At 49.4% G+C, this 25,998-nt stretch overlaps 12 protein-coding genes across 12 annotated transcripts; 5 read left to right on the top strand and 7 right to left on the bottom strand.

Moving 5' to 3' along the window:
* Positions 1-199: 199 nt before the first annotated feature.
* On the bottom strand, positions 200-469 carry ALT_5846 (uncharacterized protein; the record flags this gene model as incomplete). Its single annotated transcript, XM_033560137.2, has 1 exon — positions 200-469. The coding sequence occupies one exon, from the start codon at positions 467-469 to the stop codon at positions 200-202; it is 270 nt and encodes an 89-aa protein (XP_033416028.2).
* A 2,161-nt stretch (positions 470-2,630) lies between these two features.
* On the top strand, positions 2,631-3,877 carry ALT_5845 (uncharacterized protein; the record flags this gene model as incomplete). The annotated part of the gene is made up of 5 exons (XM_033560136.2): positions 2,631-2,754; positions 2,814-2,889; positions 2,936-3,087; positions 3,147-3,508; positions 3,557-3,877. 5 exons carry the CDS (start codon positions 2,631-2,633, stop codon positions 3,875-3,877), a joined length of 1,035 nt encoding a protein of 344 aa, XP_033416027.2.
* A 1,755-nt stretch (positions 3,878-5,632) lies between these two features.
* On the bottom strand, positions 5,633-7,334 carry ALT_5844 (uncharacterized protein; the record flags this gene model as incomplete). Its single annotated transcript, XM_033560135.2, has 4 exons — positions 5,633-6,301; positions 6,356-7,053; positions 7,104-7,220; positions 7,274-7,334. 4 exons carry the CDS (start codon positions 7,332-7,334, stop codon positions 5,633-5,635), a joined length of 1,545 nt encoding a protein of 514 aa, XP_033416026.2.
* Positions 7,335-7,935: 601 nt separating this feature from the next.
* ALT_5843 (uncharacterized protein) lies at positions 7,936-8,649 on the top strand (the record flags this gene model as incomplete). Its single annotated transcript, XM_033560134.2, has 1 exon — positions 7,936-8,649. The coding sequence occupies one exon, from the start codon at positions 7,936-7,938 to the stop codon at positions 8,647-8,649; it is 714 nt and encodes a 237-aa protein (XP_033416025.2).
* Positions 8,650-8,952: 303 nt separating this feature from the next.
* Positions 8,953-9,405, top strand: ALT_5842 (uncharacterized protein; the record flags this gene model as incomplete). The annotated part of the gene is made up of 1 exon (XM_033560133.2): positions 8,953-9,405. The coding sequence occupies one exon, from the start codon at positions 8,953-8,955 to the stop codon at positions 9,403-9,405; it is 453 nt and encodes a 150-aa protein (XP_033416024.1).
* Positions 9,406-9,803: 398 nt separating this feature from the next.
* On the bottom strand, positions 9,804-13,366 carry ALT_5841 (uncharacterized protein; the record flags this gene model as incomplete). The annotated part of the gene is made up of 6 exons (XM_033560131.2): positions 9,804-9,966; positions 10,028-10,105; positions 10,193-10,501; positions 10,556-10,690; positions 12,726-12,798; positions 12,856-13,366. 6 exons carry the CDS (start codon positions 13,364-13,366, stop codon positions 9,804-9,806), a joined length of 1,269 nt encoding a protein of 422 aa, XP_033416022.2.
* Positions 13,367-14,503: 1,137 nt separating this feature from the next.
* On the top strand, positions 14,504-15,178 carry ALT_5840 (uncharacterized protein; the record flags this gene model as incomplete). The annotated part of the gene is made up of 2 exons (XM_033560130.2): positions 14,504-14,933; positions 14,985-15,178. The coding sequence occupies 2 exons, from the start codon at positions 14,504-14,506 to the stop codon at positions 15,176-15,178; spliced, it is 624 nt and encodes a 207-aa protein (XP_033416021.1).
* A 226-nt stretch (positions 15,179-15,404) lies between these two features.
* ALT_5839 (aromatic alcohol reductase) lies at positions 15,405-16,441 on the bottom strand (the record flags this gene model as incomplete). Its single annotated transcript, XM_033560129.2, has 3 exons — positions 15,405-15,873; positions 15,929-16,353; positions 16,403-16,441. The coding sequence occupies 3 exons, from the start codon at positions 16,439-16,441 to the stop codon at positions 15,405-15,407; spliced, it is 933 nt and encodes a 310-aa protein (XP_033416020.2).
* Positions 16,442-17,865: 1,424 nt separating this feature from the next.
* Positions 17,866-18,620, top strand: ALT_5838 (bZIP transcription factor; the record flags this gene model as incomplete). The annotated part of the gene is made up of 2 exons (XM_033560128.2): positions 17,866-17,997; positions 18,051-18,620. 2 exons carry the CDS (start codon positions 17,866-17,868, stop codon positions 18,618-18,620), a joined length of 702 nt encoding a protein of 233 aa, XP_033416019.2.
* Positions 18,621-18,757: 137 nt separating this feature from the next.
* ALT_5837 (uncharacterized protein) lies at positions 18,758-20,277 on the bottom strand (the record flags this gene model as incomplete). Its single annotated transcript, XM_033560127.1, has 2 exons — positions 18,758-19,869; positions 19,926-20,277. The coding sequence occupies 2 exons, from the start codon at positions 20,275-20,277 to the stop codon at positions 18,758-18,760; spliced, it is 1,464 nt and encodes a 487-aa protein (XP_033416018.1).
* Positions 20,278-21,103: 826 nt separating this feature from the next.
* Positions 21,104-22,228, bottom strand: ALT_5836 (uncharacterized protein; the record flags this gene model as incomplete). Its single annotated transcript, XM_089599973.1, has 1 exon — positions 21,104-22,228. The coding sequence occupies one exon, from the start codon at positions 22,226-22,228 to the stop codon at positions 21,104-21,106; it is 1,125 nt and encodes a 374-aa protein (XP_089455850.1).
* Positions 22,229-22,878: 650 nt separating this feature from the next.
* Positions 22,879-25,538, bottom strand: ALT_5835 (Diacylglycerol acyltransferase family; the record flags this gene model as incomplete). Its single annotated transcript, XM_033560126.2, has 3 exons — positions 22,879-24,259; positions 24,304-24,942; positions 24,991-25,538. 3 exons carry the CDS (start codon positions 25,536-25,538, stop codon positions 22,879-22,881), a joined length of 2,568 nt encoding a protein of 855 aa, XP_033416017.2.
* Positions 25,539-25,998: the final 460 nt, after the last annotated feature.

Genomic DNA, 25,998 nt, shown 5'->3' with positions numbered 1-25,998 from the left:
TTCTCAGAATAACAGGGTACAGGCAAGGGCCCATCAAGGGAAACACTAGAACTCTATGTGTTACTAACAATTGTTTCCAGGGAGTAGAAACGTCGCCGAATACATCACAAGGCGAGATGTATCCTGGACGTTCTGGATGATTTTGTCCTGCATACGGATTTCGGTCTCTCCCATTCTCCCGAAGACATCACTTTGAGGGCTACATCCTTCTTGTCGCGGAGGTCATGGGCCATCCAGACATGGAGAAGCCGCCAGACCCGATGTTATGCTCTACCAGATATCTTTCATTGAGCACCTCTCCGACAGAAATAGGATAGAAGACATGTGAAGTTTCGTTCATGTCGTGCTTATGCCAGGGCTCAACAACCTCTTCGAGATCGAGTTCCTCGTCCTCGTTGCTGACAAAATCGCCGAAGTCTGCGGTGTTATCGCCCTTGGCGCATTCGGGCGCTGATGCCGTTACCTCCATAACTGGCACGGCACTTGGGAGTGGTCCAATGCCAACCATTCTCGGCGACTAGATATTGATGCCAGGGTGAGTGAGGGTGGGGTTGACCAGGGAGCAAGGTGGGCCTGTTATGGCGGGTGTGGTGGTCACGAATAGACTGGTCGTGGATTGGATATGGATTGATCCTCATGATGTTTGATCCACCTATGCGGATTATGGGTTGATCCACCAGCTATCTAACCCTCATATCCATGCGGGTTGGGCTGCGGATAATGGATAAATCCATATTACTAAGCTAGTATTCAGATTTCCACCTCCTTTTCGAGTATTCTAGCCACACCACTTGGATATCTATGTAACTAAAGGTGATAACTTCGGAATGAGAGAAGTGACTAACCATGTGAGGCCTTCCGTATCTCTTAATTTTGGATGGTAAATCAGAAGGATAGGAGCATTGATCAGTCATATGATGTTGATTCTAAGCAGGTTTTAGCAAGATGTGGTGCTAATAAGACTGGGTCTTTCCTCTGTCATCGGCACAACGTATACTTAAAATGGACGCAAGTGGGTCGACCTTGGGCTGTCTATTGTTGATCCTGCCACCGATGTCAGCTAGCCACGAAAGTGGACGACCGTGTCGATCCGGTCCTGCAGAATACCGCTAGTTCGCTTAGACTAAAATAATAGTATATCGAGCTACAGGACGCGAGATCTGCCAGAATGCCAATCTATAATTGATAGTGTGCGTGTTTGGACGCATGATGACGCAGAACCGACTCGAGTATCCAAGTCTCGGTCTTCAAAGTTTGGGAATTGAGATTTCTAATCGCACCTTTGGATTGTTACCTAACAAAGCGATATGCAGATTGATCTACTATTGTAGATTCACTAGTGTTGGAATCGCTGGGCTTCTGTTCCTTTGAGCTGAATTATGCTAGAGATGGCAGGCGCAGTGGGCCTTCAGAAAGTTGCTTCTATAGGATATGGTAGCAGAGGATCGTTGAGATCAACGAAACTATTCAAATTATTTGCAGGAGATTTTGAATCTATACTATGCTAGAGGAATATTGGGAGAAGTCCCTGGGCATAAATAGAGACCTCTCCCCCTGGTCTTTTCGATAGAAAACATTCTCCTAATCCTACAATATACGAGCCCAACAATCGTTCATTCCGAGCTTCTCAAGGTCCTCATCTTGAATTCTTAAATCATGAAGCTTCACCTTATCCTTACTTCTGCGTTGCTCGCAGCTACTGGGCTATCTTGCAGCACACACGGGAAAAGGAATTGTGAATGGTTTGGGGACGCCCCATTCTGTGGCAGCACCAACGCCAATCTCGGAGACAAGGTTGACGGTTGGACTCTCATCGATTGGACGAAAGACAAAAGTTCAGGCACTTTTTGTACGGACGAAGAGAAAGAAGGGCCCATCAGTCGTGGCGATCAGCATTGTTGCGAAACGTATGGCGAGGTGTGCTGGTCCGGTTACAAGCGCCTCTGGTGCAAGGATGCTTAATGTGACTCCTCGGTTGTGAGTTTCTGGTCCTTGTGAGCTTATCCTGCTGGAAGGATTGCTATGCCTATGTGAACGCTTTGGTCTAATGACTTTTTCGATCATTTTTAGGAGTGAACGCTTATAGCCTACGAGCCGAGCAAACTTTCTATGTCTCGCCCGCATGTGATGGAAAACTGAAGTCGGAAGAACTATCTGGATGATGCATTGTTTTATTTTGTTTTTTTGTATTTAGTTGCCTTCGCTTCTCTATGCCAGGAAGAAGACATTGTGTTGAGGGTAAATATGAAGAGATTGAGAATATCGGAAGAGTTTATGTCAAACATGCCGAGTACCGAAGTGTAAAATAGGGAATTACCGGATTTCTAGTTAGCTGCTTAACCCCTTTTACATTATGTCAGCACCATTCCTGTAAATCGCCTCTATTATGGAGGAATTGCAATCATCTGACCACTGGGTGCATGGTCCTACTACATTAGCCCTTCAGCACCAACGTTGGGTAACCTTGCCCCCGCGGTGTCGATCCCACCGCTGTTCGTATATTTGCGCTCAGGCCCCGGGTAAGGCAAACTGTGGGTGCCCGCAACGCTGCAAGGCTGAGCGCCTCTGTTGCTTATGTCTAGCCATCGAGCTCGATGAAAGAGAGTCAACAACATCATCGAGTAGGCAATATGTCCTCTATCTTTCACGATCAGTCGCTTTTGGACGCATTCAAACGCGCAGCTTCCAACAAGCCCGCGTGTTCTCCCGATGTTCTCAAGGTGAATGTCCTAGATTGGGCTCTGGAATCTAATGGTAAGTTATGGTCGTCTGGAATGTGCACATGACGAAATTGTGGCTTACTGGGTGGATAGGCGGGTATCAATTAATCGCGCGACAGGTCCCTGTGCCTGAGCTAGCTCAGCTGCCTGTACCTGTACTACGGATCATGTTGGTTCCTCCACTATATAGAGATCTCGACTAATAGAGCATTAAGTTTCTCGCCCCTGGACCTGCCAAGCAGTGTCTCCGCAGAAGGCTTTCTCTGGCTCTTTGATCACTATGCTGCGCCGTCTGCATTTCTTGCGGGCAGATTGCGGTCGGTCACACACTCTTTTGGAGCTCTGAATTATATGGATGGTTATAATTGTATGTGAGATAAATATCTTTCATGTGGATACTTATCAGTGACTGTTACTTATCCCAAGGCGCCTGGTTTCACTATCTATGTAAGAATATCACCGTCGCTCGCGATGCCTACGGCAAGGCGTGGATATCCGATCCCAGACCAGGAGCGCCGCAGCTCAAGCACGGAGACTGGACGTGGATACGCTCTGGGTATTTTCTGCGCTGGGCAGTGGACTCGAAGCGAGCTCCTGAAGTAACGCTGATCTGTTTTGGGGCGTCAATTTCTCTCAAAGAACGTCTTCAACAAATTCCGTCGTCGTCAATATCGAACAGTGTTGTCCGTGACCCATACAGTCTCTTTGCCATCATTCTGGAGGAACTGTCTCTGCAAATGGACAATACTGTCTGGGACGTCCTCGATGTCTTTCGACATATTGAGTTGGTATTTTTAGCTCCACTTGGTTCACCTGGATCGCGCTGACATTCCCAGAACACCCTGACCACGGCGAGGGATAGGGAGTCATTCACCGGGCTGCATAATGTCTCCAAGCATATCCTGTTCCTGCAAGAGAGCGCCGAAGCCACTCTGCTTACTTTGCGGAACCTGTCCGGGCATCACGGACGTATCCTTGAAACAGTTCTTGACCCGGACCGCCACGCGACTGAAACGGCACAGGGAATGCTGGCACACGCCGAGACGCAGTTCCAGTCCACCAGTTTGCGCCTGAAGAGTCTTGAAAAACGGATGGATAATATCATCGCATTGGTATGCGTCATGCCTTCACTGATTGTGATTCAGGGCAAGACCTAGGAGACACTAATAGATATCACATCGGTCAAAGTCCTTCCACCTCGTCACGCAAGATGGCAATCGAATCATGCAAGCAGATAGCAATTCCATGGCGACTATTGCGTTCGTAACACTCATATTTCTGCCAATGTCGACCGTATCCGTAAGTTGTATCTCTCTGTTGACTATGGACGTTCATTGACTGATGATCTAGACCATATTTGGGAGCCAGTTCTTCAATTTCGATCGTTCTCTAATCCGCATATCGCACAGCTTCTGGATCTTCTGGTTAGTCTCCATTGCGTTGACTTTACTGGTTCTTTTCTTTTGGCGTCTTTCCATCAAGCGAGTGCCATCGTTGGAAGTTCGCGACGTATTCAGTATGGGGAGGTGGGGACGGTAATAAGTAGGTTTGACCAGACAGGTCTTAAAATCAAAGAGGCATTTGGGACTAGAGGGGAGGGATTCGCACAACCAAGGCCATGGTATCACTGTCCTCGCTCATCTCCTTTCATAAAGTCATGCAGAACACCCGTCCCCTATAAATCTGAACATTTGTTGTTGTAAAGAAACTGGACAGGCGATGTTCAGTGCAGTTCCTCATTAGAGGCCCCAAGCATGTGCACCTCTCATCTCCCATGGAGGACAGTTTGCTTAGGCTGTGGGGACCTAATTTATGCCACTGCATACAGCAGTGGATGCTCCCCGAGTACAGCCCGATTGCACATATATTAACGGGAATGATCGCAGCTTACGGCGAGCAGCGGCTCGGGGAACGGAGAAGAGCCTTGTCCTACACACCTGCTTACTGCCTGGGTCTCAGCCTCGCTGCATTCCTGGCACCCCCAGTTGCCTTGTCCAGAAGCAAACGCAATGCAGTATTTTCGACCAATGACCGTAAATCAGCGAGCGAGTCAGCGTCAATTGTGCCCAGCTTATCTGCCGATAATATCCACCTTGGAAAAAGCAACATGATCTGTCTCCTGCTGGGCCTACCTCCAGATTTCCCTCATTCCTACCTGCTCTGTTAATCCAAGCTCCACTCCCGTCAGTTACTGACTACCTACACACACCAATTTTGAATTCATTCAGTTCACTATGGTAGAATCTGGCCAGGTATACCCATCTCCTACATACTCGTACTCAACTCTCTATCTAAGTAACATCGCAAGGATCCTCACCCCAGACGCCACGGAGGCGGATACGTCCCACCAGGAGCGAAATATCAGCCTCGACACCAGTCCAGTTCCGTGGGAAATACCGGCGCTTCGACCGACTTGTCTAAAGATTCCACCGTCTCTCGACCAACCAAGACTTTGCCCTTCGAGCGTGGTAGCCATGGAGGAAGCTATATTCCTGCTAAAGGGAAAGACACAGCGAGGGGTAGCTCGTAAAAACGGGGGTCGCCCAGGATGAAGCAAGCAGGTTTTTGCATGCGAGTCTATACTGGAATGCACTGCTTGGGACTTACTTGCTATATTTCCGTGCATTTCTCCTCATGGCTCCATGATAGAGGATTTGTTCAGTTTAGCTGGATGAATTCATGAAAGAGCATGCCAATATCTACTATGATATCAACTCAAGGACACTTCCACACAGCCTACTTGCGTCTGGCGCGACGCCCCTAGCGCAACGAGCATAAAGCAATCAATAAATAGCACGAAAGTAACTATTGCAGGGGGTGTAGGTGCATATAACTTTCACAGGTACTCATATTGCATCTGGCAAGGATGCCTGCCCAAGGTCTGACGCGGAAGAACATGACATAAGAGAAAGCTATTTAAAAGTATCAACACGGACAAAATCCCCCTCATAACCGAAAACTTCCACAGCACCAACGTCGAATGTCAGATTGATGTCGCCCTTGTGCTCGGCTGTAAAGATGCCTGTCGAGTCCGACTGCAACGCCAGAGTAATGACGCCCAGGACGTCATCCTTCACCGAGACTTCCGATCGACTGTCTGTTGTAGACAAGTCTGGGTTCATCTGCGACATCTCTTCAGAGTTATAGAAGACTCTGGGAACTGGCGCAAGCTGGAAAATGAGGTTTGACTTGGCAACACCGCTGAGTGAAAAGCCTTTGGGAAAATATGCGCCAAAGATGACAGATTTCGATGCACTCTTGCCTGACACAAGCATAACTTTCGCTGTGCTGATCAGGGACACGCAATTGGCTATCTGTCGAATATCTATATCCCGAGAAGAATAAATTCTCTTTTGTGCTTCTATGGGAAAGTCTTGGGGCAAAGCCATTGAGAGCTGACTTAGGACGGGGAGATTTGTGATCAGCCCCTCTGGAGGAGGCTGTGTCTTGATTGAAGGAGCAAACAGTTCCCTGAGCAGAATCTGTGCTTCTCTAACAGATGATGGGGGCTTCTCAGACCGCAAGGGTTTGACCGAGTGTAGTGGCCCCAAGACTCGGGGCAGTCCCAAGAAAAGGTTTTGCTAATCTCTGTTAGCATATAGCCCTTTTGTCAAACAGAGCAGGTTAATACACACCAGTGATCTGTCAAGCACTTGGTCAAAAGCAGCGAACGATACACCTGTGAAATCCGCTGCACTTCGGTCGTGAAATGCGGCCAACAGGCGGTCTGTCACAGTTTCAACCTGCGCTAGACAACAGGCGAATTCATCCGGTTCAATACCGGCTACATGCAACTGTGTAAGAAGCATCAGGCGGAGCAAAGGTCTAAAGTCCTTCAACGGGATCAACCCATTCGTCCATGTTGAGTTGGACGACGGAAAATGTTCAGCGGGAGGATACGCAGGCCCTTTGGTCACAGCGGTCGGAAACAAGGGATTGCGCCTGAAGTTACCAAAAGTAATTAGATCGAGCGCTTTCTGAAGATGAAAGTCATCTTCCACATTGCGAGGTGTATCAGTGGTAGTTGCTTGCATGTCTACCATGCTCTGAAACAATAAGGTGCGTTGTGCGGCATTGAGACGATCAGGGTAGATGAGTGATGCTTTGCCGTCATCTTGTTCAAGAAGCTGGCCTCCATTCAATCTTAGCAGCATAATCATTCCTGTGCGCAGGACGTCCTGCGACATAATACGGTGTGGATCGTTGTGGTATGGAAACGATCCCAGTCGCAGGAGGCAGCGATGCAGAATTGGGGCAGCTTCACGGACACACGCTCCTAACTCCGGAGGAAAGGTGCTGACCATGAATTCCTGCAGGTCTGACACCGTCCAGACTACAGAATGTTACTCTCTTGAAGTGGATCAACAATCAACTCAAACGTACATTTCTCCGATTCCGACTCGGTACAGAAGATCGGGAAAATGGTTTGGAACCATTCATGCTTAGCATCACCCAGACAATCTTTCCAGAGGCACCAGTTAAATCTCTCGTAAAGTTCCTCTGGGGACGGTCAGTATTCGCTGCCACAGAGAGATGGATAGAGATCGCCCTACCCCGGGTTTGAACCGGCGGGAGAAACTCGTCAGGAGATTCTTTGGTTGCAGTCTGACCCATGGCTCAGATTCGACAGCAATCAGAAAGGAGTCCTAAGATTTCTAATTTGGAATTTGATGAAAATGAGATGGAAGTCAATGGAGAAGTCTGGGATATCGAGAGAAGAGAGGGGAATGATGGTTGATGGCATTTAGCAAGGATGAGACCACGAGATCAGGTGACCGCACAATGATGAAGTGAAGTTAGTCGAGTCTGCCTTGTCTTAACATCTGCGTCCACTCTCTGGAACAATTTTCATCGCTCTTTTTGGGGGCAAAAGCAACGTCTGAAGATCCCTGATGCCGAGCAATTCTGGCCCCATCAACCAACAGAGGCGTTGTTGCCCGTCTGTATCTGTGGTGCATCCAACATCTGCAACCTGGTCAATCTGTCCGTAGAAAACAATCGCCAGAAGATAACCAACATGTTGCAATCTGCGATGACGGGGTGATGCGGCTGTGAGGTTTCAAGTTTGGAGGCCGTGTTTTCACGAAGGTGGATATGTCAGGACATCAATCAGTACGACATCAATTTAAGCCTGTCTCTTCGCTTCTGGCGCTGAGCATTATCCATCATCTCATTCTCTGATTCACAAGCTTCTACTTCATAACTGCTATACAGGATGCGTCTCCAACTGTTCTCATTCATCTACGTGGCCATCTTTGCCTCTATCGTCAGTGCAACCGGTTGCAGCAAATGCCTCAATCAGAACGAGGATAATATCCGTCTCGGCTGCTTCAATAAATGCAAAGAGGCCTTCAATCCCAGCAGCAGCGAGTACCATGCCTGTCGCGATCAGTGCACCGAGTTTGTCTTCCAGGATCACTGCTGCACCTCTTCCTGCAGCAGCAAATCCAACGTCTGTCTGAATGACTACTTCCACCGCGTGGGCCTGACCAAGCGCGACTCGACGGACGAGGAAGCCTATTATCGATCTCAGCTAGATGCAATTCGAGAAAATCCCGATCTACTCGACAAACGAGCGCTGCTGGTCGGTGACGCTCCGTATCATCTGATCCGGAGTACCAAGGACTTGCACTCGCTGAATCATCCGGACTTCAGTGAGACTGTCGTGTACGATGTTTTCGAGCATAATGTCGTAGGGGCTTTGGGTCGTCGGATTGACCAGGGCCAAACCTGTTGCTGGGTCGCGGGGGCGGTGCTGCAAAGGGGCATCACTGAGATAGGGGCAGGATGGACAAGTAATGACTGGACGGACGAGCAGCGCCAGGGACTGGTGCTCGTCAGTTTTGGCGTTGCGGCAGCTTACGCTTGCAACCTTGTTTACAATGTGCAATGTCTCTTGTTTAATGCCAGGCCTGCGCCGCAAGTTTGAGGGGAAGGCAGTTCAGGTGATCTGAGGGCTTGTTGGTTTCATGTTGCAATTTCATTTAACTAGTTATTTTTTTTCTTGCTTTACTTTATTATTGTGGCTGTACTTACTTATGTCATGATCACGACTATTTTGACTCATAAGAAATGAACATCTGGCCTTGCTAAGCTATATATTAAGCCCCGCCACCCCATCTTAGCGCTTGTGCTCCATTACTTCTTTCATCTTTATTTCTTCCCCAGTCTCAGAGGAGTCAAGCTAGCTTTCATACCTCGCTTCCAATTGACAAAGCGTCTGGACTTCACCATGGAGCAAGAATCCTCGACACCACTCTATCTTCGACGGGCTCTAGCAATCGGCCTGGCGCTCACTGCACTCCGCCAAATCAAATCCCTCCGTGTATCCTATCTGTTTCCATTCTCGAATCCGGTCGCCGATGAAGTCGACAAAATGTTCGCTTTCGCGGTAAATACAAGCACATTGTTCTTCGTATGGTGTATCGCCGAGCCTTCTATCAACCACCAACTTCCGATGACGAATCTGAACACATTGCGCTATACCCTGGCCGGTATTATTCTTTCTCTTACTGTCTGCGGCGATAGCCCCCTCAAGCGCCTTCTTGCCGGACTCGCGATCGGGGCATGTTGGATCCTTGGATGGGCGATCACGTCTGTTGAGCAGCGGGCGGCCTATTGGCGGTTCATGAGAGACGGGCTAGGTTTCACGCTAATTAATTTGTGGCGGAAGGCTGCTCTTTAGAGGCTCGTTGTGTTTGACGGTGTTCTTGGCGATGCATGTCATGGCGGCTGTGTCACTTCCGTTGGACTTTTGTTAGTTGGATGGCGAAGAGTTATTTTTGGCCAAAATGGCGACGTTGTTGGCTTTGGCGCCGGGGATATGTCTTGTGGGCGGTTGCGTAGATCAGATAGCTCAATCATTACTCCAGTCAAGACAGCTACCAAAGGTACTCTTTCTCTCTCTCTGACAGGTAGATCAAGTCCCAGATAGTATAATGTATTAACGTTACCTGTTGATGGTTCTCTCCCTAGGTGCCTAACTGACCCGCCAAAATGAGAACCAATCAACCCATTTTGAGAATAGGGTGGGTTGAATATGGATTTGGGGCTCGGGTTAAACAATCTAAAAATATGGTCCCATCATAGTGTCCATGTTGACATATCGTCGTAATTATGACTCCTAACCCACGCCAGGTTCCATGAAATGTACTCGGTATTTTGCCAAACATCCTTGTCGGTGCTTTCCCTCCATTCCTCCCAATCCACAATGTAACTGTTGGTGCAGGGGGTGTCTATCAGCCAACTGAGTGAAGCAACGTCCAAGTCATATACCGTAGCAAAACACAAATGCAGAGTTTATTTACCATTTCTGCTTTTCAAAATCCCAGACAAGATTCCGAATACCACAGTCTTCGTGGACTCTGCCATGGGAGACGCATTCTCTTCCATGGTTGTCAGCTAAAAATATCACATATTTCTCTTCAACCCAGGACGTTGCCATCATCTCATCAATGGAAGTCGAAACTTACATCCATGCTTTCTTGAACGATTCCCGAAGTTGATCACGTTCTGCTCTGCTCATGCGGCCAGACCAGTAACCAGGGGTTTCTCCGGGGAGTTTCTCCATCAGGATGTAGTCGATATACCCCCTTGGTACCCAGTCATCATTGCCTTGAGTTTCGTGTTTCCATGCGAACAGTTTAGGCGTTGAGGAACAACCAGCTTGGGTCAGGTAATCGAGGGCGCTGACCTCTCGTTGTGAAGCTGCCCTCATCTCCGGATCTGCCTGTCGCGCCCTCCCTTGGCGAGACTTGAACGCCGTATTGAAGTACGGTATCCTTGTGGATTTGCTTAGAAGATCAGAGCCACTAACCATGAGACAGTAAACGTACTGCATCCGAATCTTGACAACATTTTCTTGAGCTGGGACATCGATGTTTGAACACACAAAGATGCCGCGGGCCTCGGAGGGCATCATGCACTCCTTGACATCACATTCGGTGGCGAGGTCTTCGTTCTCTGCGAGTCTGCGATCAATCCTTCACCTTGACGGCTGAGCATCCGTAAACGTGAGATAGGACGCGATCCACCTGTCCTCGTCGAACCAAGTTATTCCCGACCGACTGCTGTCCATCACTGCCCACAGACAATATATGTCTTAGAGAGAAGGCAAAGCTCGTACGTCAAATTCATAAAATGATGATTGGCAAGTACCTCCGTCCTCGTATGCTCGACGTGGACAGGTTTGAGATGAAGACCTCAATTCCTTTGTCCACGACATTCACAAGCGCTGCTGCGCACTGTACCTCGGCGGGTCCACAGTCTTAGATTAAATTTAACCGCGCGGCTTGATGTGTAGGTACTAGTTACTACAGAGAATTTCGAACAAGGCTGTAGATGAAACTCAAGCATTAGTCTTGGAAAGCTAATGAAAGGTTTAGGTACGTTCTAACTGGACGCGATTCGACACGAACCCAGATTATATCGTCATGGGCTATCTTGCGCGTACACGCATGCCAGCTCCAAGGAAAGTTGGTCGACCATGTGTGAAATTACACTTCACAGCTGGATAGTTGTTTCACCGTTTGAAGGAACTACATTGTGACAGGTTTGGTTGGAATACCTCTGTAAGGCTCACTTAATACTATTCATCTCTCCCATGAGGTGCTAACTTTCCCCTGTCGACCAGGCTAGATGGCTAGATACATGTATCTGACGCAGCGCAAATATGGTTTCCTTACGACTTATGAACAGACCGTGTTCTTGACGAGGAAAGGCTGATGGGTTCTCTGGCATTCCCCCGTGATTTGGCATGATACACAATCGAAGAGGATGACAAAATCTGATGATCGAGGCGAAGATTTGTCGAACCTTGCTCTTTATCGTAGCAAGGTCCCCGTAAGGGAATGTTTTCTTTACCTTGTTCAACTAGCCTGCGTTGAGTGTTCTGCAGATAACTCTGTGAAGGCTAATTCTTGGGTTGTTGCACAGGACTTCAAATTTGACGAGGAAGCTACCTCCTCGGACGGCTCACCAGTGGCGCATCTGAAGATGATGATCCTGATCGCCAAGTGTCACACAGGAGCCGGCGAGAGGGCCCACATACCGGTCAAGCTTTATCATATAAACAACCTCAAATAACGGCTTCGATAGCTGACCTCGAAAGCCGTGCGGGTCGGATGACACTTGAGGACAGGCCTTCTTCCAATCGAGACCTCCCATGGAATGGTGACGGCGACATAACTGTATATTTTAGTGACTCACAGCATCGGTGGTACAACGAGGACAGGCGAGGAGGTCGAGTGTACATCCAACTCTACGAAGAGGAGCATTCTGATGGAGAGTGCCGGGCATATTTCATCCAAGGTGGCTATCGCCACAGGGTCAGGCAGGACAGAGGGAAGCAACAGGCAAGGTGATTGCAACTATAGGTTAAGATGGGCGGTGTCTCTCTGTTTACAGTTTAAATGTTTGCTTATTAGATACGTCAACGATCGATCACTCGCGGTTATGAATTCTGATATGAAATTTGAAATTTCGATAGATGCAATCATGCGGAAGCTTACAAAGTCACGAAAGCCTAGCGCCCGCAGTCGCTCATCCTGGCAGGCATTTCCTAATCCCTAGCAATCCAGAAGTGTCCTGCACATTATTTCCTCCCACCCACACACCTTTAATATAGTTCTTAAAGGAACCAATTCCTAGTGTGGGTTATCCTCATACTTATATATTACTAAGTATAAATACTGCAAAGGTGGCGCGACAACTCCGTACCATGCAATACTTGAGGTTGAGCATCCAAGTATAATCATTTGGAAATTGCAACCGTATATATATAGAGTAGGTAGATGTGAGGAGTCTTCATACAGCAGAGTGAGCAGCGAGTCAAAATTTTAATTGGTATGGATTACGAAGATTCAGTAACAAAACAGACACCAAAGACATAACATTCCGCATGCACTCAATTCTAACTATCCAGGAATCCAACAAAATCCATCAATATCCACTCGTCCTTTTCGTGCTCCTTAGGAGTACTGTAAGTCTCAGTGAATTTCGTCCCACACCTCGTTGGTGTAAACCATGCAGTTGTTCCAGACTATATTGTAGCTAGGGTGATCGCGAGCGTACTTCAGACCTGCAAAAGTCAGATACCTACAGAAAGTCCCTTCAAGAAACAGTCGAATACACATACCTTGGTTCTCGATATACGCATCCGTCGCCGTCGTTTCCCCGAGGTACTCGTACTTGTTGTCCTTGCTGACGTGCACCCATTCTTTCTTCTTGTAGTTGAAATAGTGGTTCGCCCACCACTTCTCGGTCACCTGAGACTCCACCGTTCCACCGACGGGTGTCTGCCCGAGCTTCGTCTCTGCCTCGTCGCTGATCATCTCAAAGGCTTTGCCGGAGAAAGCCTGCCGTCCAGAGCGCGTGGGATTGTTGAAGAACTGGCCGACGATGAGCCGCACGTGCGAGTAGTCGGGCAGACACCTGTATTCGCCGTAGACGGTGGCCCATTTCTCGCGGAAGGCGTAGCGTTTGCCGTGCTCGAGCCGGACGCCCTTTTGCGCTGCGGCTAGGGTCACGGCCTCGTAGTTGTCTTTGTCGACTTCATCCTGATCGGGGAACCTGTCTGGGCGCTGTTCTGCGAGGCAGAGGCTGAAGATGGCAAAGAGGAGGATGAGTATGGAGCTGAAGGCTTTCATTGTAAGGTTTGATACTGTGGTTGACTAACTGAGATGTGGTTTGTGAAAATGATAGGAGTAAGGGATTGATGTTGTTGGACTCGTGGTGGATTCTCAATTACACCTGAATTCTATCCCTTTATATAAAGCTGCAGACTGTAAAGCTTCTACGACGCTATACATGTACATTATTCTCGCCCCCATGCGATGTTGGATGGAAGGAAAAGAGGTCTTTCCAAGGCGCTCTTTTACTCCCGACAGCAGCTGATTCATGGGTAGCAGCAATGCCACCAGTTGGTTACTGACTGCAAAGTAAACCAACTTTACCCCACGAAAGTCTTAGCGCTAAGGGGTCACCCCAAAGGCAAACAAGGCCGTTTCGGAAGTGAACAGAGTCTATATCTCTGCCAAGGCCAACATGTTGGAGTCTCCTCCAGCGGTGCTGGCTAAAGCCCGGGGAGGCTTAGGGCTTGGCTGTTGGATGGGGCCGCGATGACCCGCGTCTCATCCCGGCGGTTGTTTCACATTAACTCTGCATGTGCTTTAGATCTTCGGAGAGGCGATGCTACCGGGATGTCATACAGAATACTTGAACTTGACATTGTCTAACATCCCGCAGGGTCAATAACATGCTGTAGACATGAAACCCGCCGCCCCCAACAAAGGATTCCTTGTTGGTCCCTGCGTTCATGTGGTAGCCCTAACTACCAACTCCTCTCAGAGAGCCTTGCTATCTTTATTTCGCTGCGAGTTGACGTAATTTTGGTTGATCTCCAGGAATAGATAACCTGTAGGAGATGTGAGTATGCCTCGCTGTAGCCCCCAACACCAACAACCAGCGACTGAGGATCGACTTCGCCATCAGTCGACGCATCTTTGCTTGCATCGAGGTAGCCTATTGAGGATATGGACGACGTCGCAATGAAGACGAGGAGGCGAACAGACAGAGTTGGTTGGAAAATGGCTGTGCACCGTAGAGACAATCCAAGGCATCATCCCAAGCATTCATTCAGAGGAAATCAACGAAAGTGAAGGATATAAAGCCATGGCATCTCCCGGTCCTCTGGTATAATCATCAACAACATCAACAGCCACGAATCCAGAATAGCAACACAAACACTCATCTTTAAACACTTCCAAAGCATAGTCATCAATAAAATGCATTTCTCCAAGATTGCCATCTCTCTTGGCCTCCTGGCCACCGCCGCAACTGCCGCTCCCAGACCCTTTGAGGAGCGCTCTCCCATCGTTGCCCGAGAGATCGTCGACCTCGGCGTGACTCCTCTGAGCGCCGGAGAGCTCGAGAAGCGGGATATTATTGACCTCGGCGTTACCAACGACGGATATGATGACCTCGAAAAGCGTGGAAAGAGTAACTACGTTTCCAGCTGTGGCAACAACTGGATGCCCATCGAGGATGACAAGAGCAAGAGCCACTCCGGCTACCGGTCTGCCGTCGAGCAGTATTGCTACCATGTCACCCATAGCCAGGACGGGCTGCCAACTGTCATCGGAGCGGGACAGAAGCATGCTGCCATTGTCAAGAACGGATACTATCTCAAGGGGGATGTTCCTGCCGCTGTGGACTGTGAGACTCCTTGATCTAAGTTACAGTGATACTTTCTAACTGAGAATATAGTTGAGATTCACAACAAGATGAAGGATGGAGATCACACTCCCAACCAGGCCGACTGCGAGACCTACCTCATGAAGATGGCTGATTCCAACTCCAAGTGCTACGGCAGCAAAAACAAGGACACCAAGGGCGGAACCTGGCAGATTGGCGACAACGATGTCAGCTACCACGCTCTTCCCATGCCCAACTCTACTTAGATGGATCCATCGTGAGACGGAGAGAACTCAAATCAATGACTGTTAGATTGCTTGATTATTGTTTCTGCTTTACTGCTATTCTGTTACATCTCTTGACTGCCTTGTTTCAGATTTTGTTTGATTTTAGTCTCCAAATGAATGTCCTTGCTCTTCTGTGAGCCCAACCTCAATCTGCATAACAATCACGCCCATAGCCATAGTCATCCGTATATGTTGAGCCATAGTACTATGAGGAATCAGAATGTCCCACCTCAGCCAATGCCTCCTTCACCACCTGCTCAAGATTCTTCTCCGGCAGCCCTAGCTCCTTGTTCCTGATATGCCTGGTCGGCTCAAAGTGGCCACTGTAGGTCCCCTTGGTAAAACCGATATTAATCAGGCCATATCCTGCAGACGTCTCACCATTTTCCCACGCCTTCTTCAACGCAGGAATAGCCTCTTTCGTGCTGATCGACTTGCGCTCCCACTTCTCGCCGGTGAGTCGCTCAATCGTCTCAACGAGCTCCTTTTGCGTGGTGGCAAAGTCACTCGTGAAGACAATTTGGTTAGCCGTCGTGCTAGGATTGAGTAGGACACGACTCAGCGCCAGAGCCGTGTTATCCAGCGTGGTTGTGGAGAAGTAGCCCTCGCCGTCGTCTGTGAAGGTAATGCTCCGGCTGGGATAGTTTAATCCAAGAAAGTTATTGCGCAGGGACCTTGCCACAGTCAGTCATCAGCATCAGCTATTCATGTGTAGGCGAAGAGCCATACCATCCGATCCACATGCCACACGCGATAGCCGTCCAGGATAGTCCACTCGACTCCTTACTGCGCAAATACTGCTGCACCATTCCCTTATCTTTGAATACAGGGGACAGTTCCTGCGCCTCGGGGGTATTGTTGTCGAGTCCATACTCAGACGGCACATAACGCTTGACCCCGGCGGCGATCGCGGCGTCGATGAATTTGTGCTGCTCGGCCACGGAGAAACTGGTGATTGCATTCACGACTGCATCTTGGCCCTTGAAGGCTTTGACGAGGTCCTCGAGTGGGTAGGAGTCGGCAATGGTGATTGTAGACGCGGTGGGAGGAATACTGCCGCGCGCCTTGGATGATTCCCTTGCGAGAACTGTGACGTTGAACGTCGGTTCTGACAGAAGCGATTTCAGAAGAACACTTCCGAGGGAGCCACCACCCTGCTCATTTGATCAGCTCGGTACCTCAAGTAGACATGCGTTGACTTACTCCGATGAGGATAATATTCTTGTATGCGTCTGTCGCCATGATATACGGGGGATGTATAGTCTTAGGATTACAGATGGTTTTGAGAATTCCATCTGTCAATTTCCTCTGAATTTATACTTGTCCCTCCGAGTTCTCGTTTAATCAGGCTGACAATGTTCAGTAATCAGTATACTCTAGCTTGAATAACTTCGGTGTCCTAGTCGCCCTAGCTGAGAATCCGGCTTGATCACTAATATAGTCCGGTCAACAATGTCCCTGCACTAGTGGCCTCCATTGGGTGGCAAAGGACTAATAGTGGCAAGCAACTAGTTTTTGTTTGTATCGGATCCTCAGATAACGGCCCACTCAGGCTTTCCTGTCGAGAGCGGCACTACCTACGAATATATCACTAGCCTCGGCGTTGCATAAGCCGTAGCAGATGGACTTATTGTGCCTACAGAGTCCAGAGGCGCTCTAGGTAGTTCCACTCAGTTGTGATATGGGTGATCTTGCTTCTAGTCGCTCAGCCTAAAAAGTGTTCCAACTATTGAGAGATCGGGGGAACTGCATAATAGGTCGATCTGATCTCTAAACAGATTCAGCGCCGTATAAGGTTTATAAGATAATACAGCTCATTCTCTGGCAAGATGCGGGTCTGCAAATCTACATGAAGATAGATATCGATCAAGCCCTGAAGCACTGGAGAACAGGGAGAGGGGTAGGGCACTCCGTGCAGAGTAGGCAGCGAGGGTCTTCCAGTCTGCCCCATGTCGCCTAGGAATAACTATTCATGCATGAACTGACTCGGTGATTATTCTGCTGCAGAGGACCAGGGAGATACCGATGGCTGTAGCCGGATGCGACATGGTCTAGTTGCCGCTACCTAAAATGGACATGCGACTGCCATTTTGGGAAGGCCCTAGGGATTTTCTATCGGGCCAATGAAAATGGATTCCACTCTGGCCATCTGCCCACTTCCCCACTCACTCTAATCCTGATAAGGTTGTGCGACTTCCAGATCGGGGATAGCGCTGATAAAGCATTGCTTATCATATAATCTCATAAGGCGCCATTTATTGCAGCGGCTGAATACCTAGTTATCTTCTTGCTGACAAGCTACCAGACTGGTATGTTTGGTAATCGGACATAATCATGCCATAACTCAAAATGATTGGACCATGCTCTATTGGCGTACAGAATTCCGCCCCAGCTATCGCGTACCGCTTATTTATGCCGGAAGCGATAAACTATTTATGCGGTCCCCATGGTCATGTCGGCGTGAGATGAACCGTGAGGTTGGAGGCAAATTCCGAGACAGTACATAATGGGCAGACAAGGATTAGTGGCTATACAGATATTAGGACTGTATCCCTGACTCCTCCCCGACACCATGCTATAAAGCATCGGGCCCATCGCCTCAAATAGGCATTTGAAAGTCGTGGCTGTCTGCTTTAAGCTACACCGTGGAGAAACAACTGCGAATCATGGATACATCGCCGCCTGAAGAACAGTCCGACCGTCAGAACACACCCGAACCTTCTCCTCCTATTAATACCTCCAAGCTTCTCAAGCGGGGTCGACCTAGGATAGATCGTGCTGGAGAAACAGCGGGTGAGGTAAGGAGCGGTGGACGGTCTGCTGTTGGAACTATGGGCTGATCCCCCTGAAGAGACGAAAAGAACAGATACGACTTGCACAGCGAGCCTACCGATTTCGGAAGGATCTCAGAATTACGGAGCTAGCCCAGAAAGTTGCCGAGCTTGAACAGACCATCGTCGCAATCCGCGACCTCTATCTCAGTGTCCACACTTCAGTCGTTGACTCTGGAATTACCATGTCCCATCCGTTTCTCGCGCAGTCGATGCAAACGAATCTTCAACTGTTGCTCTCTCTCACTCAGTCAGTTTCGTCGAGACGTGCTGAAGGTCATCCTTCGTCCACATATCATAGCACAGAGCCTTCATGGGATGAACACTTTCTCGGGCACAAACCACCGCTACTGTCGCCTGCCTTGTCGAGCCAGCACCCAACATCTGATTCTGAATCATTGGGACTTCCTTTTGACAGCACTTCCACAAGTCCGGGAGTGCGCTCGGGACATTCGCCGGACCAATTCGCCGTAGATCCGTTTCTGCTCTGCGATAAATACTTCTGGGAGCAGCCCAGCATGGGCATGAATAACGACGAGATATCACTTGGTCATTTGACTTTACATGAAATCTCTTCGACTCACTCTTGATCTTGTTCTCTTAGCTACTGCGACAGTGAAATTTGAAACGCTTCATCAAGTAAATCCAATGCAGAACATAGTTCATGCATAATGTCTTGCGCCAAATGAAAAGCACGACCAAGTGTCGCACATCATCCAACATGCCATTATCTCCTTCCTTGCGCGTCCTTCGTCCCCATGCCAGAAGGTCCAGCCAGCGCAATATTCCAGGCCTCTTCCCAATCGTTCTCACGAGACGGGTCATAGAAAAACCGCTGCAAAATTTGCCGTATGTCGTTCCAGTTACTCGCCGAGTATCTTTGCAGAATTGACCTCCTCAGCAGTTGCCACTGCTTTTCTCGGGAGATGATCTGCCTGTTCCGTGGTGTCGCAACAACAGTACACATCCATATCACACACTCCATCAACAGAGGATCGTTCCACACCTCAGCAACGGCTTCCAGTACCTCAGCACGTCGCTGAGGCTTACGAAAGATCAACGCTGCCGGATGAGTCCCCATAGCGCTGAGGTCGTCGGCGAGACACACCAGGGTGACACAGATGCACTTCTCAAGGTTATTTAAGTTTCTGGACATGGAGCAACGCCATGTTTGTCGCGTTGTGGGCTCGCTTTCCTTACTTCTTGTGAGCCAGTGCGAAAAATCCCTGACCTTCCAAATCGCCTCTGCTGACAGATAGCCGTAACAGGCCAGGTCGCGAAAGCCCGAAGGTAGATCCAGGCCTGTCTCCTCCCACACCGGGAGACGATAAGGCAGCTCCCTAGTTGCAAGCGAAGCTTGGCCATGTGTGATTGTTGTCTGGACGTGAAACTCGACCATGCTCTGAGTAACAAGCAGACTCATGCGGAGGTTCCTCCCAAAAGCATTCTCATCGGAGCTTCCAACGGCATCGAACCCTCCTCGAAGCTTGACCACCTCTCGCATCCCATTCAGATGTACAGGTCCAAATTCATAATGGCCTAGATAGTCGTCCACCGGGATCAAGAGAGCCATCCCCTGTATCAAGACGTCGTCCACTTGCTGCCGGGACAGGCGGCTGTGCAGATCCAGCAGGACCTTATTCCGATGGAACATGATGGCACGACTGGTGTTGCCGGTAACATCCTGGCATTCCAGACTACACAGGGTAAATGCTGCCAATCCATGCAGGATCAGATCGTGGATTGAGGCCCACGAGAGAAGTCCGCGGCCGAATGATCTCGTGCCCACTTCTCCCAGTCCTAGAGCCTTTGCGTCGTGAGGGAGAAGGATGTCAAAATCTGGCTGATATCAATACCGGTGCCTGGAATCTGAATAGGGCGGAGAAATCACTCACAATAGCTGAGGGCGCGCGCAGTCAACGGACCTCTCGAGGCCAATTCGCCGAATGGGTAGAACCTCCCAGCCCCGATAGGTGCGGGAACAACCAGCGCTTTTGTCGAAGGCTTCTTTTGTGCCTGACCATCATCTTCTGGAGGCAGGTGCCTTCCGTCAAATGTTGACTCATTTGAATCCGGACGATCCGGAATCTGGAGCCACCGCAGAGTCCCCTGCCTCGCTCTTTGCTCGACCTCTCCTCCCCTTCGCTTGCGCCGTCTTGTGCTTGCCTCTGTTGCCACGAACGCATTGATTGCTCGTCGAGTGTTGGCGTCTTTCTGCTTTGAAGGTCCGCGGTAAGGAATGAACATGGTGGATTGCGCTTCGGACCTCACGGTCGCATTTATCGCACGTACACGATACTATGCTTGATAGGTGCAATAAAACAAACACAGTGTCCCAGTCATCTTATATCTCTTAAATCATGATACCTTCAACAGTCCTGATTCCTGGAAAGCACTCATGGTTTGTCGGATTTCCTTGTCGGGCTTGATTATGAATCTATTGCAATGACTGCGTGGCACTTCCTCGGTTGCTATTTCCCGTGGCGCTTATTCTCCCACACTAGCCTATATGAGCCTTCTGCCATCATCAACATGACAATCTCCAGTTGCACCACGGACCGTTCTGCTGATACAAAATGTAGATATACTCAATATGGCGCCGTTTCTGGAAACATCCCCAGCTGTATGAATTGTCTGTCAAGGAGTATTCTTGTTTGCCGGCAAATCCGATGGCTTACATTCTCCATGTCGCCACTCGGGACTTTCCTGCAACTGATTACCAATCTGGTGGTTGGATGGCTATAGCCGGATACACATCAGATGTGATCAATAATCGTCATGGTTCATGCTTCGGTCTTTGATTCATTGTCCTCGGCCTTTGCCTGCGAAAATCTAGCTGCGCATCTTGGATTTGCGTCTATATAACAAGATCCTGGAACAAATCCCTTGATTTCTAATGGTCAACTCTGGAATAAAGATAGTAGTCAACGCTGGCATCATATTCTATTGGTTCCACAATCAAACAATAACAGCAAATGGACCAAGTCCTTCAATTGATCAAATTGTCGGCAGCAATGGAAGGTATCACAGTTATAGCCAGCCCATGTCGACAGATATACATGCAACCACTGAATTAAATGCATACTATCCCCTCGTCTGTATCGTAAGAGCACCGCATACACAGATTCATATCAGCCAGAAGATCTCCAGACGATTGTGCAGCGAGTTCCTGCAGATTCTGTGACCGTTTTTGCAAGTCCATTGTTACCACTTCTTTCAGATTATTTGTTACAGGAAAACATTCCCACTGAAGTATGTCCCATCCAGAGCGCTCAATCAGGCTCCTTCTCCAGCTCGTCTCCGCCTTTTTCCAGAAAAGAATAACACTCCACTGCAAGCTGATGGAATTACGGCCATATCGAGTCCGATACAGCTCCATCAGATCCGGTGGCAATGACCGGGTCGGCGGTCCATAAAAGTTGTATTCACCATAGAGGTCATTATCATACAGGACATCTTCCATTTTATAAGGATCACGGAAGTCCCAGTGACTCTCGTAAGACATATCAAACCACTCAGAATTGGGGTACTCTTTCCCTTTCTCCGCCTCATATAACCGAGGGTACAGCACGCGGCCTATAAGCCGACCTATGTGTAGGTGGAAAGTGACAATGACATTGCGGCACTCGGCAAGAAGCTTGAAAATCTTCTCAACTGTAGGACTGATGAGCTCGACCCATTCCCGTGTCGGCGACAGCTCGACTCCGACCGGTTTGCACCAGTCATCAGGGTGGTAGCGATCCACGCCAGATAGACCAGTCAGCCACCTTTCACCTGCCCGTCCATCTTCAAGTATTGGAGCCCATTCTAGGCAATCGTAGTATATCGAGAGCTTTCTGAGATTTCTCCGATTGTGCGGACCGATCATCACAAGCCATTTGTATAGTGTCTGCCAGTCTTTCTCTCCGAGTTCAATGAATACTTCAAATAAATTGTCGGTGTAGAACACCTGCGTAGCTTCCAGATGGACTTGCTTGTTGGTGAGAGATAATTGCATAATGGGATACTTGTAAGCAAGTCCGGCGTGGTGACTTTTTGTCTCTGTGGTATTCTGTTTGTCTTTTGAGCTGTACTTGTCAGAGTTCTGTAGCTCAATATATATAGCTTTATCAGGGTATGAGCGAATAAGGTATTTGTAGACCTGGATACGCAACTCCGGGGGGAGATCCAGGAAGCTGATGGGATTATCGATCCCCATTATGAGACCTACTTGACTGTCACGCTGTGTAGAAGACAAAAGATACATTGAGAATCGTGATGGATTGTTGTTACAACATGAGAAGGAAGTTCGTGTGGTAGTAGAATCTCAAGTAAATCCGTATCCATTACGACATCTTACCAGAGATGGCACATGGCCTTAACCGGCGTCGGACATGCGATTCTCGCTTAGTGAGAAGGGTTACCACGGACAACAATTGATCTTGATCGGACTCTGAAAAAGTGTAATCTCTATCCGCAACACTAGACGGATTATGGATTACTCATAGATCGAAGTGCGCGGCATACAAGAGGATGTTTTCACGTATGCGCTGATTCTTGGACGGTCGGATAAGGGGTCTATTCAGCGGGCTCTGGAGATTTGGCAGGAGTGACGGCAGGGAAGGGTAGATAAGGTGCTGGAGCTGAATGCGCAGATTGATAAACGGAGGATGCCGACGATGGGGGAGGAGGCAGAGAATAAGCTGTTTGATTTGGAGTGGTTGTATAAGCCGGATTTGGTGGAAATGGTGGACAGCTGGCTTTCAAGGATGCTAGCTGATAGTAATTATATCGCTTACATATAGCTAATCATTACAATCCAATTATTTCCCTCGTTAGTTGAATATAGACATGACCACCGAACAGACATTACTCAACAACCTCAAACCTCACAGACCGGTCTACACCAAACGTATCCCTCCAATCATCCCACAACTTCTCCAACGCCTTGATATACTCCCCATGCAACTGATCAATATACTTCTGATCCGGATCCCACCGCTGCTGCGTAACCGCAATCGGGTTCCCAACAACAACATTCACCGGCCGCCGATACGGACAGAAGATGTTGAACCGCCCCGTCGAAAACGCAACCTTGTGTCCAACAGCCCATTCCCAGACTCTAGCCACAAGTCCCAGCACAGTTGAGGAGGATACATCCACACAATCAAAGAGCTCATTCTCCCCGAAGGCAATAACAGGAACGAGATCCGCCCCCGTCTCGACCGCCACCCGGACAAACCCCTTACGGATGCGGATGACCACCCCCATCGTCCCCGGTCGGGCAATGTTATACTCGCGACTTCCGCCCACGGTGATGGTAATCGCGCGGCCCATACCCTGCCCATCGTGTCCTCCGCGGGTAAGGTGTCGGATACACGATGAGCGGGAGACGCCGCTAATCCCGCTGGAGAGGAGAAACTCCCTGTAGAGCGGTTGGTAGAACGCCTCGTCTTTCATTAGTAGCGTATTTGTGATACCTGGAAAAAGGTCGGAGAATCCGGCGGCATCGACGGCTAGGGTCCCGACTGCGCCTCGGAGGGCGATGCCATGGGGATGGTAGCCGAATATGTACTTTTTGCGGGGGGAGAGAGGTTCCGAGCGGTAGAGGCGCAGGGGGAAGTAGGAGGTGTAAGTCTTCCAGATCCAGGATGTGCGGAAGCGATTGTTGCGAAGAGATAGTGTGCCGGTTTTGTGCGCTTTGGCGAGGTATTTGATGTAGAGGATGTAGAGGAGGACGAAGAGACGCAGTCGAGGGACGAGGAGAAGAGAGTATCCGAGGAGCGGGAAGAGAAACCAGGCGTTGCATAGTGTAGTGACGACGAGAGTCTCCTTGATATCTCGTAGAACCGGTACTCGGGCTGATTTGCCCTTGGTTTCAGGAGGTTGCGCGGTTTGGAGCACCATCCTGGCTCGGTTCTTGATCTCGTAGAGGGGACCCTTGGTGTCCTCCACCTTCACCTCTGGCATGTGCATGGCCATTCTGTCTGGATTGAGCGCCAGCTCAACAATCTTCTCAGCAGCCGCTACGCGTCCTTCTTTCTTGTGGCAGAGCTTGGCCAACTCGAGTGCCTTGGTTTTGTACGCAGTATTGCCCATGACCTTGAGCAAGGCCTTGCTCAACTCTTTGGCATCAATGTTGGGCGCACGGCTCTTGTTGCCATAGACACCAATTCCGAGCCATTCGGCTCGAGCAGCATTCTCGTAGCAGTCCTGCCACGCAGGCAATACTACATGGGGAACACCGTTTCTATACCGTTAGTCTGGCACAACATGGCAGAGGAGGACACTTACTGAATTGCTTCGTACCACGAGTTCGCGCCACCATGATGAACAGAGCAGACGATCTGCCCCGTCTGCAGCATAGCCATGGGCTCAACCTCGAACCAGGGTCTAATCCGCGCACTATCCGCCTCGACCTCGGCCTGAAGGGGCTTGATCGACTGAGCATAGACGTTCTCCTCGTCATGTGGATGCTTAGGCAGCTTCCATAGAATCTGAACCTTCTCTCCCTTCCAGGAGGTAAGGAACAATTTCAATCCTCGGGCAATATTCTCTGCTACTTTCGGGTCTGGCGCGTACAGCGTCCCCAAATTAACCAGGACAGTTGGCGCCTTGCGCAGCCAGCTGGCGAGTTCTGGGTCCTGCTTTTCTACCGATGCGGTGGGGAGGAGGATTGGTCCGCACGGGAGGATGTTATCTGGCACATCCATGGGCCAGTCGAGCTCTTTCAGCGCCGGCGACAGGTGGAAGCGGTCCGGTCGCCAGGCATCTGCAAAGGGGAACCGACCATGGATCTTGTGTCGGATGCGCCACTCGCGGATTTCGCGACGGCGACCGCTGCCATGGTACATTTTGGCTGTTTTGAGCACAGCGAGTGTGTTGAGCGGGATGAGGTGCGGTGGAAGCGGGTAGGGGAATCCAGTTCCAGGTCTATTGCAATCAGTCAATGCACAATCTTGATGCTGGAAAGCGACTTACAAAGGGTACTTCCATAAAGCAGCGGAATGCTGTTGCAGGCCCAGGACGATATGAGTGAGAGATGTGGTGTTGATCAAGATGGCCGTGTAGCCAGCGTTGAAAGCGGCATCGCGGCCTTGGAGGAAGAAAAAGTCGGCTGCAATTACAGAAGGCTGCACCGACTTGATGATTTCCATACAGCACTTGTAGATATCGACGTATTCGTCCTCTGTCCAGCCCCAGATGTCTTCGCATAGGGACTGAAAGCCAAGCACGGCGCCTCTGTATCCAGGAGGATGGAACGCTCCTCGCTTGCCCGTGCGAATGAAAACATCTGTATTGGATGGGCCGCGAATGGGGTGGAAATGGATGCGGGATCGAAAGGAGTCATTGTATGAAGGGGCATTGTCATTCAAGAGTTTGTTCACTCGTCGTTCCAGCGCGGGGAATGAGGCAATGTGGACGTCCACGTCTCCTCTGACCAGAAGCTCATGGGTTATGGCCAGGATGATATTCGTCTGGCCATGTTCGCTATTAGCGAGGAATAATACCCGGGTAGGAGTAGCCATCGAAGTGAGTTGAGGCAAAGATGTAGGGGTGGAGATAAGGTGGTACGTAGTGGGACAGGTTTTTATATGCCAATCAATGCACCGACTCAAACCGTGTGATTCAGGTAAGTAACCGCAAGTGTAACACCAGTGTTCAGGAGACCTCCTGACCTTAATTCGGTGATCAAAATTGGGGATCTGATTTTCGCGACTTTGTATCCAGGGTTCGTTTCATGTGTCCATCGCTGGCGGATCCACTGCTGCCAGAGGAAACGCAGATCGGCATCGAGTCTTCACATCCACCATCGCACCATAGAAAAGTGATAGATCGAGGGTGTCCGGACAAAAGCCGAGGCAGTATCACATTATGAGCAATTTCCACCCGAAACTCAGGTGAGCAAGCCTTCGCAGTGCTTACCAAAATCTAGCCCTAGCTGATTTGACCCCGAGGAATGAGATTGTAGAAAGGATAAATAGTAGA

The sequence above is a fragment of the Aspergillus lentulus genome (genome assembly GCF_001445615.1).
Source record: "Aspergillus lentulus DNA, contig: Alt09, strain: IFM 54703, whole genome shotgun sequence".
In the NCBI taxonomy this organism is placed as follows: Eukaryota; Fungi; Ascomycota; class Eurotiomycetes; order Eurotiales; family Aspergillaceae; genus Aspergillus; species Aspergillus lentulus.
This window is presented reverse-complemented; position numbering and strand designations above follow the sequence as displayed.